Source organism: Chenopodium album, chromosome 17 (genome assembly GCF_948465745.1).
Source record: "Chenopodium album chromosome 17, dcCheAlbu1.1, whole genome shotgun sequence".
Taxonomy (NCBI): Eukaryota; Viridiplantae; Streptophyta; class Magnoliopsida; order Caryophyllales; family Amaranthaceae; genus Chenopodium; species Chenopodium album.
In genome coordinates, this window is record NC_137850.1 from 33,352,945 (window position 1) to 33,374,504 (window position 21,560).

The 21,560-nt window shown below is 36.0% G+C and overlaps 2 protein-coding genes and 1 pseudogene across 2 annotated transcripts; 1 reads left to right on the forward strand and 2 right to left on the reverse strand.

Annotated features, from left to right (window-relative positions):
* Nucleotides 1-5,327: 5,327 nt before the first annotated feature.
* Nucleotides 5,328-5,915, reverse strand: LOC145588840 (uncharacterized). The gene has a single exon (XM_081645436.1). The coding sequence runs from the start codon at nt 5,913-5,915 to the stop codon at nt 5,328-5,330; it is 588 nt and encodes a 195-aa protein (XP_081501562.1).
* A 306-nt stretch (nt 5,916-6,221) lies between these two features.
* On the reverse strand, nt 6,222-7,222 carry LOC145588841 (uncharacterized). Its single transcript, XM_081645437.1, has 4 exons — nt 7,085-7,222; nt 6,788-6,983; nt 6,449-6,609; nt 6,222-6,362 (listed from the first exon to the last, which is right to left on the reverse strand). The coding sequence occupies exons 1-4, from the start codon at nt 7,220-7,222 to the stop codon at nt 6,222-6,224; spliced, it is 636 nt and encodes a 211-aa protein (XP_081501563.1).
* Nucleotides 7,223-19,843: 12,621 nt separating this feature from the next.
* LOC145587801 (peroxidase-like) lies at nt 19,844-20,763 on the forward strand (annotated as a pseudogene).
* The last annotated feature ends 797 nt before the right edge of the window (nt 20,764-21,560 follow it).

Below are 21,560 nucleotides of genomic sequence, written 5' to 3' on the forward strand. Positions count from 1 at the left end.
CGATGACTTACGCCTTACCATGGCGTTACTCTACCACCTTAAACATCAATCTCAATTTTTCAGAATAATCATCACAATTTCGTAAAATTTCTTGAGGTTTCCGGTGGGGGGTTTGGTTTCATTGATGGGATCTGGTGGTGTCATGTATGTGACTAGAGCTGTCAATTCAGGTTAACAGGCCGGGCTTGGGTTGGGTAAGAGTGGGTCGGGTCAACTCGGGTGGGGTCAATTCGGGTTAATGCCGTAACCTATGCGGGTTGGGTTCGGTTGGGTCATGCTTGAGTCGGGTCATGTCGGATTATACATCTTATCGGGTTTGGATCGGGTTAATAATAGGTCGGGTTACATTTGGGTCGGGTGAACAATAGGTCGGGTTTAATTTGGGTTTTCACAGGTCGTTAGGGTAATTCTCGGGTTCGAGTCTGGTTCAGTTCAAGTCAATAATTTGCGGGTTAGAATCAGGTCGGGTCATTCTCGGTTTCAAAGTCAGATTCAGTTCAAGTCAATAATTTGCGGGTTATAATTAGGTTGGGTCATTTTCAAGTCGGGTTATTCTCGGGTTCAAGTCGGGTTATGTTCAAGTCAATAATTTGCGGGTTACAATCAGGTCGGGTCATTTCCAAGTTGGGTCATATTCGGGTTCAACTAACTATAAATAGATAATTATCATTTTTATCAAGCTAATTATTTCCTTTGACTATAATATATATGGCAACATACTAGGGAACTATAGTCTATAATTTAGGAAGATAATTACCTCCTTTGACCATACAACAAATATATACTATATTTAACTCTTAAATTTGGGGATGATGCTCCTTTCTTTTGCTGGCCTGGACCGACTTGGTCTTCCTAGACAAAATGCTTTGATCAACAATAATAAGGTGGTCTAAATTGAATTTAAGGAAATTTGAAATCGGGTTAGGAACAATTTGGGTTGAATTTAGGTTGGGTCAATAACAAGTCGTGTTGATTTTCGAGTCAGGTTAGTGAACGATTGAGTTGAATTTTTGGGTCGGGTTAGTAATTGGTCGGGTAAAATTCGGGTTGGGTCAATAACAAGTGGGTTGAATTTGGGTCGAGTCAATAACAAGTCGGGTTGATTTCGGGTCTAGTTTGTAACAGGTCGGGTTAAATTCGGGTCGGGTTGAATTCAGGTCGGGTTAGTAACAAGTCGGGTTAAATTCGGGTTTTGACAGGTTAAAACAGGTTAGTGTCAATTTCGGTTAAAGTCGGGTTTGGTTCAGGTCAATAATTTACGGGTTACATTCGGGTTGGGTCATCTCCAGGTCGGTTCATGTTCGGGTTTGGGTCTCACAAACTCGGGTCAACTCGAGTCTAGGGTTGGTTCAGGTCTGGTTTGGGTCACCATTTTTTCGGGTTCAGATGGGTCGGTTAATAATCGGGTTCGGGTCGGTATTTCGGGTCGGGTCAGCTTTTAACAGCTCTATATGTGACGGTAGTTCGGGTGAAGGTGATGTTTGGTTTAGGCGGGGTTGGGGGGTTTGGTTTGTTGATAGAGGTTGGGTGATGTCGGGTCTGTGTTGGAGATTTTGGGTGAGGGTGTTGTTTGGTTCTGGTGGGGTTTGGGGATTTGGTTTTGTTGATGGAGGTTTGGTGGCGTCAGGTGACTCGGTCTATGGTGGAGATTTTGGGTGATTGTTAGGATTTCAGGTGGGGTTGGGGTTTCATCTAAGGTGGTGGCTGCATTCAAGGAAAGTGGTTAGGGTGGTGGTTTCGGGTTGGAGTGAAGGTGAGGTGGTGTGGGACTGGTGTCTTGGTTTAATTTGGTGAGGTGGTGGTGGGCTGGTGGCTTGTTTAATTTGGTGGGGTGGCAGTTCAGTGGTGCTGTACGTGGTGCCATGGAAGGGAAGGTGGGAGGAAATGAATTCAATAATAAAAAAATAAAATAAAATTTAACTGGTTTAACCGGTTACAGGTAAAAGGGATTGTTAAAAGAAGATTAAGGTTTTTAAAAGGTGGGATTATTTATGGAAGATAGAGCAAAGGTGGGATTATTAATTTTCATTTTTCCAAAATTAAATATAAGCATTAAACAAACTTCGTATATTCCTACACATTTTTTTGAAGAACACTATATATCTAATCTCATAAATGATACTTCTTCTTTTTCTCTTTATTATACCTAAAAAAAAAAAAGTCAAAATATGAACAGTAATAGAGAATTAAATCATGGAGAAATGCATATACGTAGTATGATTCCTAAAAAAAAAAAAAAAAAAAAAAAAAAAAAAAAAAAAAAAAAGACATCAATCAATAAATTTGTTACTGTATTAATGTTTGATTTAGATTTTATTTCTTTATTATGGGCTAATGGACTACTTGCATTAGTTGCATGTTAGTATATACGTAGTATATCTTCTTTAAATTTGCATTATCATGTGGTTTTATCACTTTTGTGCAATTGTGTCACTATATACGAGTATATGACTAGTAGTTGCGGACCTTGTGGTCATGCATTGCCAATGTTGAAAGGAGACTGCAGCTACTTCAATTATTCTGACTTAAATGGACGTCTTATCCTACAACAACATGAAATAAAAAAACTCTATTTAATTATTAAAACCTTTAACTTGACAAAAATATTTCTTCTCTCTCGTTCCCTTTTTGTTGAAGATATTATTATTTGACAAACCTACAAGTTACAACATGCATGGTCCAAACATGAAACACATATTTATTGCTTTTACGTGATACTTCGTCTTAACATAGGATGTAGTACATTTGTTTAGCTCAGCTATTTATGTTGAGATCGAGAAGTCTTTAATGGTTAAGATGGATGATATGTATATGGATCTATAATTCATTGTAACTTTTGTGACTTAATTAATTCATTAGCAAATTTGGCCTTGAATTATGGTGGAAGCTGTAGACACCTGATTGTGTCTCCCCAAAAATCAAACACAGTGATGAATATCTTTCACGTCATTGATTATTGAACAAGGTGAAATGTGAAAGAGTCTCGTGAATCTCTCTATTTTTAATAAAAATACTTTTTTCTGTTTTCGAAAATCTTTCTTTTCGTACCCTGTTTATGAAAATGTCCAGTACAGTTTAGTATAGTCCATAATCAGCGTCCAATAATTGTGTAGTACGATGGGGCTTGAAAAGACCTTTCCAACGATATATTATAAGCCCAATTCCGATGAATAATGAGGAAGTTATGGTCAAAATACTAAACTGGGTCTAAACGAGTTTTATGTGCGACCAAATGATCATGTGGAGGATCCATTAATCTTAATTATATTCCTAAACAAATTAGGATGAATTAGAAGCTTCTATAAGTTTATAAAAGATCTTAATTATCCTTTTTGAAAAGATAAGATTAAAGAATTTGAACTTGAATAAAATTCCTCTTTTTGAAAGTCCTAATTCTATTCGAAATAAAAGACGTTCAAAGATGATCAGATATTATTTTTGTTCTTCATAAATTTTATCCAAATCTTGTATGGTTGGATAGATCTTGAAATTATCTTTCCAATGATATATTATAATTTTAATTCCGAGCTATAACGAAAAAGATGTGAAAGAAATACGACTCTATCCAAAACTGACACCCTTCCACTATTTCGGCCATATCTTTTATTCTACAAATGTAGGGATGATGTTCGTTCATTTGAGGGATATGACATCAATGGGTACACTTTTTGGACTGAGGGTTGGGATTTGAAATCTTCCTCCACCCAAAACAGTGGTGTAACGCTCGTGGCATCGTCAAGGGAGTTTGCAAGTGCTAAAGATAAATCACCTGTCGATGCAAAGTTGTCATACTATGGTCGAATACAAGAAATATGGGAGCTTGATTATGTAACTTCACAGTTGCTCTTTTCAAGTGTAAGTGGGTTGATAATATCAGGCGTAACGTCAAATATGATGACTTTACTCTTGTAGATTTTGGTCACTTGAATGATAGTGCAGAATCATTCATCCTTGCATCTCAAGCTAAGCAAGTGTTCTACGTAACTGACCCAGTCGATTCAAAATGGTCTATTGTTCTAGCTGGAAAAAGAAGAATCCTAGGCATTGGAGATGTTGAGGATGAGGAAGAATATGATGCGTTTGATGATTCTGTACCTTTCACTGTTCCTAGACCTGTTGTACCAAATGATATAGACGACTAAGCAGGTTATATGCGATCATACCACAACGAAGGAATTTTAGATTAAGGTACTATAATTGAATGTTAGTAATGATTTAAGAGTATATTTAGTATAGTTATCATGTATATAGGAGCATAAGTAGGTGAAAATGACATAAATGAGCTTCTACTTGACCCAAATCCTTTGTTTTGTATATAAACTACGGCTATTTCACCAAATGCCACTGAGCACTTTGAAAATTCACCAAATGCCATCGGACTTTTCAGAATTCACCAAATGCCATTCACAAATAGTACAATGACATGACGTGCCATTAATGAGGTCTGGCCGTTAGTTGTCAGTTTATGTGAAACTTATTTCATGAATTACCACTGAGCAGTTTACATATTTCACCAAATGCCATTACTTAATAAAATTTTAACACAAAACACCTATGATTTAATGAGTTGGAACGGCTAGTTTTTTTTACCATTTTTGATTTTTTTTTTGGGGAAAACTAACCGTTATACCCATTGTTTTGTATAAATTCGACACTAAGAACACACATAGCAGCCCTTTGTTATGTAATCATGAGTTTGATATCAAACACATTATCCTTAATACATGAGTATGCATATGTTAGAGTTCCAAACAAATTTTGCAAGTGGTGGTAGGAAATACACAATTAGAAGCTCGGAGTCAACATGTAATCCATAAAGGTTGTATTATAAGTGTGATTCATGTAATAGCTTCAAATGGTGTAAAGCTCAGATGCAAGAGGAAGGTCAAAGCAGAGGAATCTCATTTGTAAGGGATGACTAAGGGCAAAGCAATTTGTATGAAGAAGTGAAACAATTTAAGAAGAAAATCAAGCAACAGCAAAAAGTTCTAAATTGTATAATGAAATTAGGGGCACTGATGTGTTTTGTAATTGTGATTGTAATGATGAAATGAATTATTGTAGTTGCAATGAAATTTAATAAAGAGGGAAATTTTCAATCATGTCCATATTATATAATAGCTTCCTGTTAAAAAAAAAAAGCTTCTTGTTCATACTCATGAGCTTACTGTTCAAAACATGAGCTTACTGTTTACATCAGTTTCACAAAAATACTACATGGACATGTCAAAATAAACAAGACAACACAACACACACTACACTAATTATGTTCAAAAAATTACAGGGACTTTTCAGGCTGTGCATTCAAAAGGGGAGTTGTTGTCCATTCATGCTGCTGCTCTATTTGATGTGCTTGCTTCAGTTGTAGGGGTTTTTTTCCTAGATGCACAAGTCAAAATGTTGTGCTCCAACTCACCACATAAGCTGCACTTAATTGTAGAATGCTTCTTCCCTCTCCTAGCTTCATTTGGCCCTCTTCTTCTTTGCTTTTCTGGTCTTCCTGCAGATCTTTTCACCAATGGTGGTAATATGTCAGGCAGGTTGACTGATGGCCATTGACTTAGGTCAGGCATTGGGTGCGTATGCTCTGCATAAGTAAGCTTGTACGTCTTCCCTTTGAAACAAGGAGCTACAAAGTCTGTAGGTTGTAGCCTCTGGTGATAAATAACCCTTAGCACATGTTTGCAAGGGATCCCTGAATGCTGCCACTTCCCACATCCACAAGTGCCTCTGCTAAGCTTGATGGGAAAATGCACACGTTGGTCTCTCACCTCAAATTCATCACCACCACATGGGGTTGCATAGCATAGCCTAGACTTATCTGATCTTGCTTGCAGAATCTTTGTTGCATACTCAGTTAGGTCCATATCCCCCATGCCTATAGCTTTGTCAAACCTTAAGCCAATCCTCTTCATTGCCCACTACCTTACAGCTGCAATACAACATTCACACAAAAATGTAAAATCAGATAATGCATGTGTTAATGCAAGTAGTTATGTGTTGATGTGGTTACCTTCAAGTAGTTTCAGAACATGTAGATCTCTATAGGGTTGTGTGCATGAGTTGAAAGACTCTACAAAATTTGTTGTGTTATGATCACAACACAGTGCATTATCAAACTTATGCCTAGACCAGACCTCAGTGTAGCTCTCTAAGTATTTAGCAATCTTAGGATTGTACTCAAGTATTTTCTTCATTGCTTTGTTGAATACATACTCATTTTATGCATCAGCTGCAATCCAGAAAAGCTTATGGAAGACTGAACCACTAAATCCTTTGGCCTTGCAGTTTGTGTACAAGTGCTGGCAACACATTCTTCTAGTAGCTTTGGGGAATGTGTCATGAATTGCTATGTCAACACCCTGTAAGCAAAGCCATCAGTTAATACATGAGTTAATACATGAAGAAGTAAATCAGATTTTATAAAGTGTTTTCAAAGATGGCTTACCTTCATTCTGTCAGAGATGAAAGTCCAATCATCTCTACTGCAGCCTTCCTTCTCAAATAGGATTTTCAAATTCCTTAGGAAATAACCCCAGCTGTCAATGCTCTTAGTGCCAACCACTCCATAAGCAATGAGAAAAATCTCATTGTTCCCATCTATTCCAACTGCAGTGAGAAAGATTACCTTGAAATGCCCACTTAAGTGAGTTCCATCAATACCAATTATGGGTCTACTGCCCCTCAAGAATCCCCTACATTGGGTAGCAAAAGAAAAAAAAACAAGCCTTGAATCTTGGTGGCTCATTTGCATTTGATTCACCCCAAGTGACCAAAGCATAACTACCTGGGTTTTTCTCCTTCACCATTTCAGCATACTTAGGCAATAGTGAGTATGCCTCTCCAAAACCCCCATGAATCCTCTCCTTGCACATTGCCTTCACCTTGTAAAAGAGCCTTTTTTTAACTTCAATCCTAAACCTTTCCATACAGAATCTTTGTAAAGACTCAACTGGGATGTCAGGATTTGCTAAAATGTCTGACTGTAGATGTCTACACAGCCACTCAGATGTTACAACTGGGTTAATCTCCAGCCTTCCACAACTTTTATGCTCCCTGTCAAAGTCTTGATTACCCAGCTCACCTTGTCTGTCATGGTGGAGGCATGAATTCTCCAGTTGCAACCATTTACAGCACACCTTGCAATATATCTTATTTTGTCAGTCTTTTCAACACAAACACCAAATCCTTCTTGTATGCAGTAGTCTTTGAAAACTTCCATAAATGATTCCCTGTCTCCAAATATCAACCATGGCTTTAGTCTAATGGCTCCAAACTCTTGATATGTCCATATTTTACCATTCCTGTAGTATCCATGGTAAAACTACCATCAAGATAATCCTCAAACTGCTTCTCAGGAATGTCATCATATAGACAATCTATCTCTATCTCCTCCTCTATGAAGTCACCAATGTCTGCTTCATAATCATCTTCAACTTCCTCACTGTCAGATTGTATGTAATTATCATCTTCACTATCACTGCCAGACTCATCAGACCTCTCCTCTATTTCAGGTGCTCTGTTCCTTGCTCTATTTCTCTCTGATCTCCTTAAAGTAACACCTTGCTCCTCAGAAGTAACCTTTTTTGCAGCACTCTTCTTGGACCTAAATCCCTCAGGTCTTGATATGCCTCCCTTTTTAGGTTTATAACTGCTAGTTGCTGCAGATGGTTCAGGTGGACAGGCTATTTGTGATTGATTTGAAACTGGTGGTTGAGGTGGCGGGGTTGTTTGTGGTTGAGGGAAGGGTGGTTGAGGTGGTGGGGTTGTTTATGGTTGAGGGGAGGGTGGTTGAGATGGTGGGGCTGTTTCTGGTTGAGGGGAGGGTTGGATTTTTTTGGGTGTTTTTTTCCTTTTCTTAGGAGTAATTTTCTTCCTTGGACATGAGGTTTTGGGCTGGTTCAGAGGAGAAGTTGGTTGAGAGTGTTTAGGTGGAGTTAGGGGATGAGTACTTTGTTCAGGCTGAGGCTGAAATGCCCCAGGGAAAACCTCATCAGCTTCTTGGGTTCCAAACACTCTAACATACTCAAGATCACCCCCATCAACATTAGCAAGAGGAACCTCAACTGCAACTTTAAAAGGTTGTTGTTCCTCCAACTCTTTCTCAGCCTGGGCCTTTTCCTGTTCCAACCTAGCCTTCTCAGCCATGACCTTAACCCTTCTTTGCCAATTACCCTCAACATCCTTAAACACCTTCTTAGGAGTTTGTTCTTCCTCTAAGTATATTACTATTGTTTCCTTACCTTGAAACCAATCCCACATTTTCAGCATGTCCCTATCCCCACTTAACTCCAACTTCCTATTAGTTCTAGATGGCATAACATACAAACTAAAGCATTTGGGAAGGATCACATTTTGCTTAACAAAGTCCTCAAACATAAACTCATACAAGTCCATTAGACTTGTTCTGTCAGTATCATCAACCAGTACATGAAACCCCTGATCTCTGTAATGGACATCAAGCCACACTCTACTCATCCTATCAACAAAAAATTACAGACATATTACTTTACTGAACATCAACACCCATGATTCATATCAACAACCACATACCAAAGCCTAACCTACGAATACAAAAATTGCAAAAAATGGAAGTCAAAGACTTCACAATCACAAACCATAACAATGCCAAATCAATACCAACAAATAACAATTTTTAACATGAAATTTAAGATTAAATCACACAAGTCAAGTCAAGTAATCACATTTAGATGAAAATTTCAGAAAACCCTAACCGTAACTCAATTTTCGCAAAAAATGTCAGATTCAAAATGCGAAATGAAGATCGAAAGGGCGATAATTACCTTGCTTGCTATCTCCAACACCCCAAATCCAAATTAAATTGCGTTTTTCTTCTACTTCCTCCCCTACTTTGTCACCGCTGTTCTGGTTCGCCCAACTTCAACACCAAAAAAAGTTTCAATTTTTAGGAGTGTTTTGTTCAGGTGTTCAACAAAGCTTCTTGTTTGATTGGATTACTGGGTTTGAATGATGGTGAAAGCTCGAAGAACAGAGAAGAACAATGAGAGAGGGGAATTTTTTTTTTTTTTTTTATCTAACTTGAAGAAGTTAAGAGTCAATGAGCTTTAACGCGCCATTAACCCCAATAAAGGGCATAAGGGCATACTGGTCATTTCACATTAACTGAAAACTAACGGACATACCTCATTAATGGCACGTCATGTCATTGTACTATTTGTGAGTGGCATTTGGTGAATTCTGAAAAGTCCGATGGCATTTGGTGAATTTTCAAAGTGCTCAGTGGCATTTGGTGAAATAGCCGTATAAACTAACATTTAATCATTCTAACAACTCATATTCATTATATTTAACATGTTTATAGTTTGAAATTTCCTAAGTGTACTCATTTCATGCAAATACAAGGTTATAGGACCATAAGTAAGTGAAAATGGCATAAATGAGCTTCTACTTAACCCAAATCCTTTGTTTTGTGTATAAACTAACATTTAATCATTATAACAACTCATATTCATTATATTTAACATGTTTACATTTTGAAATTGCCTAAGTGTACTCATTTCCATGCAAATACAAGGTTATATGACCATAAGTAGGTGAAAATAACATAAATAAGCTTCTACTTAACCCAAATCCTTTGTTTTGTGTATAAACTAACATTTAATCATTCTAACAACTCATATTCATTATATTTAACATGTTTGATGTTTGAAATTTCATAAGAGTATTCATTTGCATGCAAATACAAGGTTATAGGATCGTAATTAGGCGAAAATGGCATAAATGAGCTTCTACTTTACTATACACTAATATTGTTTTATGTTTGTAATGACAGGTGTTTATATCTCATGGAGGACGATTATGACCTTCATTGTGTATAGGATATTGAGGATGATGATGATAATGACTATGAGGACGAGGACGAGGATGAGCCTTATGATGTGAACAAGGAGGTTGATTTGGGTGAGCCAGAGGATCAGGCTCAAGATGAGTTTGAGCGTAGGCTTGAAGAATTTGAAGTTTCAGCTGAACGTGCGCCGCCTATTGAAAAATACAGTTTATGAGATTGTTGGTGAGGACCCGACTCCTGAAACTCAAAGCCAAGGACAAGTTCAAAACAACACAGGTGGTGGAGGGGGGGTAAAGACATCCTCTAAGAGAAAGGGTAGGGGTCCGACGACAAGTTTTAAGAAACCTACCGGTCCGATGGTTTTGGAGTATGACAACAAAGGCCAACCTGCGGGCAAATGGCGTCTACAATATGCTAACCAAGATGGCATGTGTGCGCGCAAAATCCCCATTACACTTAAATGGCGGCAAGTACCTCTAGGTTTGATTCAAACCTTTTGGGATGATACAAGGGTAAGTGTTTTGTTGGCACATTTAGACAATTATAAAAACCTTCACCTTACGGTTGTTTGTAAATAGAAACTAATAATCGGTTTGTATTTGTGCTTGCAGAAGCTGTTTAATATTCCTAATGATGCCGACAAGAGAAGGGTGTTTGAATCTTTAGTAGTGGAAAGATTCAAAGCCTTTAAGACCACCTTAAATAATGGATCTATAAGAAAAAGAAACCAAAGAAGAAGAAAGCTTGCAAGGGAAAGGGTAATGAAGGTGGAAATGACGAAATTGTTGAGGATGACCTTCTCTCGTGGCAAAAATGGCAGAGCGTGCCAAAAGATGACTGGGAATCTTTCGTCATTCAAAAAAGTCAAGAGAAAGCAATAGTAAGTTTGGGTAAATCTGATGTCAATTGAATAATAGCTTGACTCTTTTTGAAGTAATGATACTAACATTTGTTTTTATGTAAGAACTTCGAGAGCAAAATACAAAAAATGCATTGCAGAGGCAGTTTACCCATCGTATGGGGCCTAAGACATTTGGTGAATGGAGGGGAACGTGGATCGAAAAGGGTATATACCCCAAATCGCTTCTAGGGTCATCGAAAGAACCCTCTAATTCCACGGTCACTACTTTGGTGAGTCGTGCTGGTGATTTCATTTGTTCGCTCCGTACGTTTGATAAGGAAACCAGAAAATAGGTCATCAAGGATCCAGAAACCAAAAATATGGCAGATAAACTTTTAAGTTACCTATGAACTGTTGAATTTTAAGAAGGTTTTACAAAATTATCACTATACAAAACATTAACTGTATTATTAACATCCTTTTTCCTTTTGCTACAACTTGAGTACACTGAAGAGCTTGTAGAGGGCAAATTGGTCCCAAGTGTGGAGAAAGATCCTTTCACCTTAGCTTTGGGAGAGCCCTACCATCCAGGACGACTAGTAGGTTCGGAAGGGTCATTACTAGGATGGGAAAAGGTGATGGGTCTAGAATACACAAAATCGGGTCGATCTCGAGCAAGTGTTAACTCACCGGATGACTTGGATGCCAAGGTGGCATCAATTAAGGAACAAGTACGCAACGAGATAGTAGGTGAATTCAATGCTTGGGCGAAGCAGATGAACTTACCGAGCTTGCCGTTCCCCATGACTACACCAGTCGACTCATGTAGTCACCCACAAGGAGAAGGTGATAGACATGGAGGAGATGAGAGACATGGAGAAGATGTGCTACATGAGGTAGTTTCAAATCTATTACAAGTTTTAAATATTGAGTTACGTGAGATCTAAGGTGGCATTATTTATGAACTATTGTAGGTTGCTACTCCTACACATGCGAACTCGAGGGAGCTTGATAATCGAACACCGCATGAATATCCAGATTTACAGGTGATTTGTTTGGTTATAGCGTAATGAATTTCGTTATATTATCAATGGTGTAGGAAAAGACCTCTTTTGATAACTTCTTTTTTTACAAGTGTAGGAAGACACCCAATGTGCACTTCTAGGCCTAGGGCTATCAAATAGTGGAGAATTGCATTTGGTGGCGTATGGTAGTGCACAAGCGACGACCGATGATACGATGAGGCCACATCATTACTCGGTTGGGATCAATTCGGTGATTACGGGGTTCGAAGACATCCCACTACCGGTGCCCATAGAGGAGGTTGATATAACTAAGCTTTGGCAAGCTCAAGGTAGCTTTGTGGATTAGCCACGTGCGTGGGTAAGGCTGATCAACGAGGTAATTTATTTATTTTTATTTTTTTTGTGTTAAATAACCGTTCGGCACTCTCTAACTACACCTCTTAAAAAAAAAACCCAAAACAGCACTCACTCATGACTCCCCGGCCCCCATCTCCGACGCCGGGGCTGCGGCGGCCTCGGCAGCCGCTGCCCTGGGCTGCTCCGGCCTTGGTAGCAGCTTCCTGGGCTGCTGCGGCCATGGCAGCTGTTTCCTGGGCTGCTGAGGCCTGGGCAGCAGCTACCTTGGCTGCTTCGGCCTCGGCAGCACTTGCCTGAGCTGCTGCGGCCTCGGCGGCACCTTCCTGGGCTGCTGCGGCCTCGGCGGCACCTGCCTGGGCTGCTGCGGCCTCGGCAGCACCTACCTGGGCTGCTGCGGCCTCGGCAGCACCTGCCTAGGCTGTAGGGGCCTGGGCAGCTGCACTTGAATTTTTTTTTTTTTTTGAGCCACTTTTTTTTTAACTCACTCAGTCGTTGAAGTTTCAGATTTCACATAGAAGCCAAAAGGAGGGTGGAGGAGCCTAAAAGCATTGATCAACCTAAAAAGAAGATGAGTGAACAACGGTCCAAGAGTGAACAAGCGTCGAAGTTGAACTCTTTGAGAGGTTCACCCATGAAACCTACTCCACTTGTTAAAGACATTGTACTTCAATCGCTCTCTAAGGATTTGACCTTTCTTCACAATCGTGTTAGTCATTTGGTCGATCCCATTGAAGTTGCACTTCCTAAGGCAATGTTCCACTATGATGAGGATGCAGTTGCATGGATTAACAAAGAAGATGTGAAGGAATTTCTACGTGGTGCAATTCTTTACATTTCCCTTATTCAAACATTCATGAGGTACTTCAATGCCACTTAATCTATGTTATTCAAATTAGTGGTGAATATCCTTCATTTGATTAATTATTCAATGTTCATGCACGCAGAGCACTACAAGAGCACTTAAGTGACACTGATTCTCCTTGAAAAGTTGGGTGGTTATGCCCCGAGCAGATATTCACTCCTATAATCTTAGGCAACCACCATGACATGATGTATTATGTTGAACAGAGTATCAGGGAATCAGTGCGTGCGGGAAACAAGTTCATATTCGCCCCATGTTATGATGAGTATGTCTAACCATGTCAAATTCAATTGTTTGGCCTCATTATATGTTGACTCCTAAATATTGATTTGTTTGTCTATTGTGAATTTATGTAGGGAGCATTGGACCCTCATGGTGATTTGTAATTCCAATAACACAATCTATCACCTTGATTCAGCTCGATCAACACAGAAGTGGCTCGTGAAAGCTATATTGCAAAATTAAATATATATATATATATAGCTACCTAGTGATGATTATTGCTAACTAACTCATTTAGTAGTCAGAAGACTAATCAAATTTGAATGTACTTTACTACAGTGTTATGAAGAAGCTACATTGTCATGCTCCTCAGGGTCCTACATGGAAATCACTGATGGTAAATTACACGATATTGTGATTATCTTAAAAAAAAAACATTGTGTGAATTTTTGCTAATTAGCTATGCATGTTTCACTCATGTGATTTGTTCGCCATATGCTAGTTGATAATGGAGTTGATTGTGGCTTGTATGTGATGAGATTCATGCTTGACATAGTGACTCATTGTACGAACAGTCAACAGCTTGATGAGGTAAGTCCTAAAACTTAATGAAATGCACTTTCTTTTGATTCAATTTCAAGCCTTAGACACCTAAGACTAGATAATATTAACATGTTATGAGAATTAAGTAGTTCATTTGATAATAAATGTAGAAAATGGGCGAAATAGAAGTCATGCAGGCCATATTTGGGCCATTTTTGGTAAATTGCTCTTTTGATTCAATTTTAAGCCTTAGACACCTAAAACTAGATAATATTGACATGTTATGAGACAGAAATAGATCATCTGATAAAAAAATGTAGAAAATGGGCTAAATAGAAGTCATGTAGGCCATATTGGGGCCATTTTTGGTAAAATGCTCTTTTGATTCAATTTTAAGCCTTAGACACCTAAAACTAGATAATATTGACATGTTATGAGAAAGAAAAAGTTCATTTGATAAGAAAGGTAGAAAATGGGCTAAATAGAAGTCATATAGGCCATATTTGGGCCATTTTTGTTAAAATGCTATTTTGATGTGATTTCAAACCTTAGAAACCTAAAATTAGATGATATTGACATGTTATGAGAAATAAGTAGTTCATTTGATAAGAAATGTTGAAAATGGGCGAAATAAAAGTCATGCAGGCCATATTTGGGCCATTTTTGGTAAATTGCTCTTTTGATTCAATTGTAAGCCTTAAACACCTAAAACTAGATAATATTGACATGTTATGAGAAAGAAATAGATCATATGATAAAAAATGTAAAAAATGGGCTAAATAGAAGTCATGCATGTAGGCCATATTGGGGCCATTTTTGGTAAAATGCTCTTTTGATTCAATTTTAAGCTTTAGACACCTAAAACTAGGTAGCATTGACATGTTATGAGAAAGAAATAGTTCATTTGATAAGAAAGGTAGAAAATGGGCTAAATCGAAGTCTTATAGGCCATATTTGGGCCATTTTTTATTAAAATACGTCTTTAAACTTAGTAAAATGCTATTTTGATGTGATTTCAAGCCTTAGAAACCTAAGACTAGATAATATTGATATGTTATGAGAAAGAAATAGAAAATACATAATGTTTAACCTAATTAATTAATTCTAACATATTTTTTTTTATGTATTTCAAGTTTTGCAAGGTACAAAAGGATGGTCCGTTGACAAGCAAGGAACTTATGAAGTTCGAGACATGTTGGCGTCTTCTATCACCTTAACATGTAAATGTCACTTTTATTGTGAATTTATGTTTTGTTAACTTTTTAACTATATTATTATTCATTAATTACTTAGTATTGTTTATATATATATATATATATATATATATATATATATATATATATATATATATATATATATATATATATATATATATATATATATATATATATATATAACACTTTTTATATATTGTATTGCGTTTGGAAAAAATTATATCTATATATGTATTGTTGTTTTTATTACAATTTAGAAATTATTCTTATTATAATTATTAATAATATTATTATTATTGATTATTATAATAATAATTATAATTATAATTATAATTATTTTTGTTAATATCAATTATAATGGCAAGAAAAACAGGTTATTATTGCTGGAATTACAGTTTTTTTTTTAATATTATTGCAAGAAAATAGGAAAAAAATAAAAATAAATATATACATAAATGGCACCGGATAACCGGTGCCAATAAGTTAAAAAACCAAAAAAAAAAAAAAAATCCGGAAGATTTTTGCCAAAATCTGTTTTTCCTACCGGTTTTGAACCGGTGGCATTTGTTGGATGAATTGGCATCCGTCAAATACTCAACGGTTCAAAACCGGTGGGTTAGGAGGATTTTGAACCGATGCCTTTTTGCTTTTTTCTACTAGTGTTAGGCTGAATGTTCTGAGCATAAACATTCAAAACATTCATCTCAACTGATGTAGCAGAATGATTGAGCTTATGTTGTTGTTCAATATGTTGTAAAGTACGGTATGCCTTGTCAGAACTCAACAAATTTGTTGTGACCTTATCATAGTTACGATTAAGACCAGAAAGTAACTGCATCAACTTCCTTCTCTGGTCCATTTCAAAGAGCTTCTTAAGAATTCCACAACTACACAGCTTTAAAGCACCAGATGTACAATCAGGAATAGCTTCAAGAATCTGTAATTCATCCCAAGCTCTCTTCAATCTACCATATTATTCTGCTATGATATCATTATTATGAGCAGTAGAGCTCAAATTACGATGCAACTCAAATAATTGAGGAGCATTAGTATGTCCAAACTTCTCAGCAAGTTCAGACCACAATTCAACAAAGGAATTCACAAACATGAAACTCTCAGCCAAATTTTCATCAATTGAATTCAAAATCCAAGACATCACCATATAATCATTACGCAGCCATTTTTTATGATCAGAATGATCGTTACCTGGAGAAGGAAGAGTACCATCAAAATTGCAATTCGTTCTTCGTAATCAACGCCATTCGAACACTACGACTCCAATTGACAAAATTAGGTCCAGTTAGAATAGTATTCCCAAGCTGCATGCCAGGATGATCTCCATCTGTGAGGAAATAAGGATCGTTGAAGTTCACACCAAAATTGTTATGTTGTGAAGAAATTTCTGGAGCCATAACTAAGAATCGAGCTCAAATTCAAAAGAAATCCAGAAGTCTTTAAAAAAAATCCAGAAGAAATAGAGAAGAAATCGAAGAAAATTGAAATCGCAATCAAACGAAATTAAACAAAGAAAATTAAGAAAATCGTGGAGTAATTTCACTCGATTAATCAAAGAAATCAAGAACCAAGAAGAAATCAAGAACGAAGAATAAGAAGTAATCAAGCAATCGAATCCAGGAATTGCTCTGATACCATGTGAAAACCCAGATTTCACTGATTTTTCTAGAGAGAAAATATAGAAGAAGAACAGAGAGAATTTAGAGAAAGAAGCTGTAATATGTGGGAATGTTAAGTTCATTTTATTATGAGATACTACAACATATATATACAGAAAATACAACACCAAAAACTCTAACAAACTTTCCTTGGAATAATGAAAAGCTCATCCTAGTCAGCATCTATAAATATATATATAAAGATATTAATACAATACTCAACACTATACTTTAAACCCCAAAAACGTGCTCAATTTATTCAAAAGTTAAATGAACATAAGCGGTATTGAAATCAGTATAAATTAAAAGATACAATCAAAAATTAAAAGAACATGGGGCATATTCAAAATAATATCAGTATAAATTAAAAGAACATATACCGAGTTTAAGACAAAAAGAACACAGCTAAACCCCAAAGAGCATAAGTGTTATTTTGACTAGGTATAACAACAGCAATTAATATACACCAACTAATTTGCACTTTTACTCCATTTGTTTCTGGAAGTTGAAATTGCTTTCTTGCTTCTCTTACGCCCCCTACTATTTACACACCATTTTTACATCATCACTTTTTTTCTTTAACATGAGCCACCGCTCTATTTTTTGGTAACAATAATGGAAATTAAAATTGTTGCAATAAGTTCTGGTTTCTATTCTTAAATTTTTTTTTTTTTTTTTTTTTTTTTTTTTTTTTTTTTTTTGTAATTGGAACTTGTTATTGTGTACCCTATCAACAACTTACAACAATTCAAGCCCATTTTGGAATAACAATTAAAATTCAAACCATTAAAACAAATCTAAAACACAAACTATTACGTCACTCCAGACTGACCAAGTATTTTGTCAGTCCAGGGATTTTTTATATCCTCTATTGGCTGGATGATATCATCTATTGGCCGGAGTATATCCTCTATTGGCCGGTAGATATCCTCTATTGGCTATATGATATCAAGGCTGGATGATATCCTCTATTGGCTATATGATATCATTTATAATTGTGTCTATGATATCATTTATTGGTTGAATGATATCCTCTATTGGCTATATGATATCATAATTGTGTCTATGATATCCTTTATTGGCTGGATGATATCCTTTATTGGCTATATGATATCATTTATAATTGTGTCTCCTATATCATCTATAGACTGGACGGTATCCTCTATTGGCTATATGATGATATTCTCTAACAAATTGTAGTATCCTCTACCACATATAAATTGTACATATTTTTTTATCAAATACTACATATCCTATAACAAACAATACATATCTTACAACAAAATTGTACGTATCCTTTATTAAATAACACATATCCTCCAACAAGTTGTACATATCCTTTATCAAATAATACATATGCTGATGAGCAAATATTGCATATCATATGTACTTGACGAATGAATTGTTTGGTGCGGCTTGCCGCACCCGATACCTTCTCAAAATCAAATGACGACGGATCCTCGAGCCCGAACTAGTACTCATTGGTTCCACCTCTGGTTCTCGGATTAGGAGGCTCCAATTTTAAGAAACTTGTTGCAACAGGTTTTGGTTTTGATTTCGAATTTTCACATGCTAATTATCCTGTAGTATTGCTCTACATGTATTTTTCCCTGAAGTATAAATCACCGTATATAGTTTAAATAATATAAATACTATGAAATGGAAACAGTTATGTTAGTGATGCAATTAATTCGTAAATCATTTGAATCCATTTGAAAACGTCAAAGTATAAAAATATTTGATGGTTGAAAGAATTTGATTACGCCATAAATACTATACAGGGGTTTAATTGAATAATTTATATAGTGTTTTTTTATTGGTGATTGCTAATTATTGTAATATTATGTAAGAAAGTAATGGAGCAACTTAATGTATAAATTGGCTTCACCATCACTTGATTGATATCATTAAGGGCCTGTTCATATTTACTTAATTTCAGTTTAGTTCAGTTCAGTTCAGCTCCAATCAATTCAGTTCAGTTCAGTTCAGTTCAGCTCTTAATTTCCCTCTCACATAAAATATTCATTTCAGCTCAATTTAGTTCAGTTCAGTTCAGTTCCAATCAGTTCAGTTCAGTTCAGTTCAGCTTCAATCAGTTAAGTTCAGTTCAGTTCAGCTCAGTTCAGTAAATATGAACAGGCCCTAAGTATAATTTAAGTCAACTAAAAATTATCTTGGTTTGAAATAATTCAAGGAAACGCGTTTAAGTTGTAATCTTTGACATAAAGTCAGCACAATGTATGTAACTTGGCCATGCACGTTGTTTTTGGCTTCATATGCACCATGCTTAGCTTATTATGGCAATATATATACTAGTGTTACTTCCCTTCATTCTCTACTTCACCTCACAACTTACAATAATTGATAGCACAACATCTTGTCTGCATACAAATTTGAGCACCCGTTTCATGGCTTCTACAATCCGTTTTTCGATTTTACTCTCTCTTGTTTTGCTTATCGCAAGCTCTACAAATGCACAACTTACACCGTTTTTCTATGCTAGGACATGCCCTACGCTTCAACTTATTGTAACTAATACTATGAGGCAGGCGTTAGTAAAGGAGCCGCGAATGGGAGCTTCTATCCTTCGATTGTTCTTTCATGATTGTTTTGTTAATGTAAGACTTTGAAATAAAATGTACAATTATGTTTGAGTTTTTATTTAAACTACATGTATGTCTAATTTATTGTCTACTATATATTGATATGTTTGTGTCGTTAGGGATGTGATGCTTCCGTCCTCCTCGATGATACACCCACCTTCACCGGAGAAAAGAACGCGTTACCCAATCGAAATTCAGCTAGAGGCTTTGATGTAATTGATACAATCAAGTCTAATGTAGAAGCAGCTTGTAGTGGAACGGTTTCGTGTGCTGACGTACTCGCACTTGCAGCGCGAGCTTCAGTTTTCTTGGTAAGTAGATCTAGAACTAAAAATCTAAAACAAATACTCTGTTTTATAATTCAAAAATTTATAATGCAACATTAGATGATAATTCCTCCGTTTTAGTAATATTGCAATAACTAGAATTTTTCATTATTCATCACACTTGTTTGACCACATATTACGATGTATACGTAAAGAAAAATATACTCATGTGGGATCTTATTAGATTTGTCTGGTAAAATATTTTCACAATATCAACTTTTTATAAGTTTTCCTCTTATATAATTATAGATATTTAGCATAAATGCTACATAATTTAAAAATTTTTTTTTTTTCTTTTGGTGTTTAGAGAGCCACAAGGACGGGGGTGAGAATCAATCTCAGGATCTCCTGAAATCGGGAGGAAAGCTCTAACCACTTGAGTTATCCCTCATTCTCAATTTTAAAAAATTTGTCTAGTTAATATTTCTAGTATATGAAAACTTGTTGTTATAAACATATCATACGTTACAATTCTAAGTAATTTTAGCAATTTTTCATGCAGTTAGGAGGCCCTACATGGATAGTACCATTGGGAAGAAAGGATGCAAAAACAGCAAGCCAAAGTGCAGCCAACGCTAATCTCCCACCACCCTTTGCCAACCTAAGTACCTTGATCTCTTCCTTCGCCGCCCAAGGCCTAAACGCTCGTGACATGACCGCCCTCTCAGGAGCACACACTATCGGTCAGGCACGATGCACCACCTTCTGAGACCACATCTACAACGATACCAACATTGACACCAACTTTGCCACCCTCCGCAAGTCAACATGTCCCGGTCCTGCCTCCGGTACAGGGGATGACAACGTCGCTCCAATTGACATCCTATCGCCTAATCGTTTCGATAATGGTTACTTTCAAGACCTTGTGATTAGACGTGGGCTTTTCCACTCGGATCAAGAGTTGTTCAATGGTGGATCACAAGATAGGTTGGTTAGGCTTTATAGCTTAAACTTTGCTGCTTTTGCTATTGATTTTGCTAATGCAATGGTGAAAATGGGGAATATTAGTCCACTTACTGGAGCAAGTGGAGAGATTAGGAACAATTGTAGGATTATTAATTGATTAACGTAGTTACAATTCAATATTGATTTGTTAATACTATGACTTGTATATTGAGTTATACTGTTATAGGAAGGATTGGGTTCGTTATAAAATAACTTGGCCCTTTTCTTTAGGGGAAAAAACTGTTACTAATGGAAATACATATTGTTGAATTGTAATTTACTTGTATTTTCTCTATTTACAACATTTGTCATTTATAAAAATAGCATATTTATTGAAGTATTTCTTGTTAATCTATAATTTCTCTCTTATAATTAACCACAGCTTTATGGGTTTTTTAAAAAAAAAAAAAAAAAATTCTACAATGTCATTCTTTAAAAATGACACCACAATTTACTGATGTGGCGAAATATGATTGGCCTATATTTAATATCTTTATTTTCATTTTAAATTATTTTGAATGTCCATAATGTATTAAAATTTTATTTTTGTATGTAATCTTTTTAATAGTAATTTTTTTTACATAATTATAAATTATGAAAGTCTATTTTTATAATATCAATTTATTTTTGAATTTATAATTATAATTAAAAATTAAAATTGTTCATCATTGTTCATATTGTTCATCAATCATGTCATAGATTAGCTCCCCATTTTCAAATCAGTGTTAGTTTGTTGTTGATAAATTTGTAAATCCGAACTAAAATGGGGATAAAAATTCGAAAACAAATTAAGTTTTTGCTTTTTGTTTTTTATTTGCAATTTTTTATTTTAGGTTTTTGTTCATAAAGAAATTAAACCTCAACAACAATCTCATTTATAAGTATTTGCAAAGGATGAACCCCGCTTTGAATGGTTTGAAAATATGATTTAAGTGAACTAAAATTGTGTAATTTTGTCAATGAACAAGGAGTATCAAGTGTGTAGAAGATGAAGTGGTCGCATTTTTTTTTTTATGTTTGTAACCCCTATTTGATCTAATAAATGTAATTAATTAAGTCTTCTCGAACTGGTTTGTGAGTTAGGTAATGACCTAAATAAATACAGGTAATCACCTAACTC

Excerpts from the sequence above, each read along its gene's own strand:
- LOC145588840 (XM_081645436.1), bottom strand. The coding sequence starts at position 5,915 with ATGAAGAGGATTGGCTTAAGGTTTGACAAAGCTATAGGCATGGGGGAT.
- LOC145588841 (XM_081645437.1), bottom strand. The coding sequence starts at position 7,222 with ATGGAAGTTTTCAAAGACTACTGCATACAAGAAGGATTTGGTGTTTGT. Across the intron at positions 6,984-7,084 it reads CCTCCACCATGACAGACAAG|TCAGACATTTTAGCAAATCC; the intron begins GTGAGCTGGGTA and ends AGACATCTACAG. Across the intron at positions 6,363-6,448 it reads TCATCTCTGACAGAATGAAG|GGTGTTGACATAGCAATTCA; the intron begins GTAAGCCATCTT and ends CTTTGCTTACAG.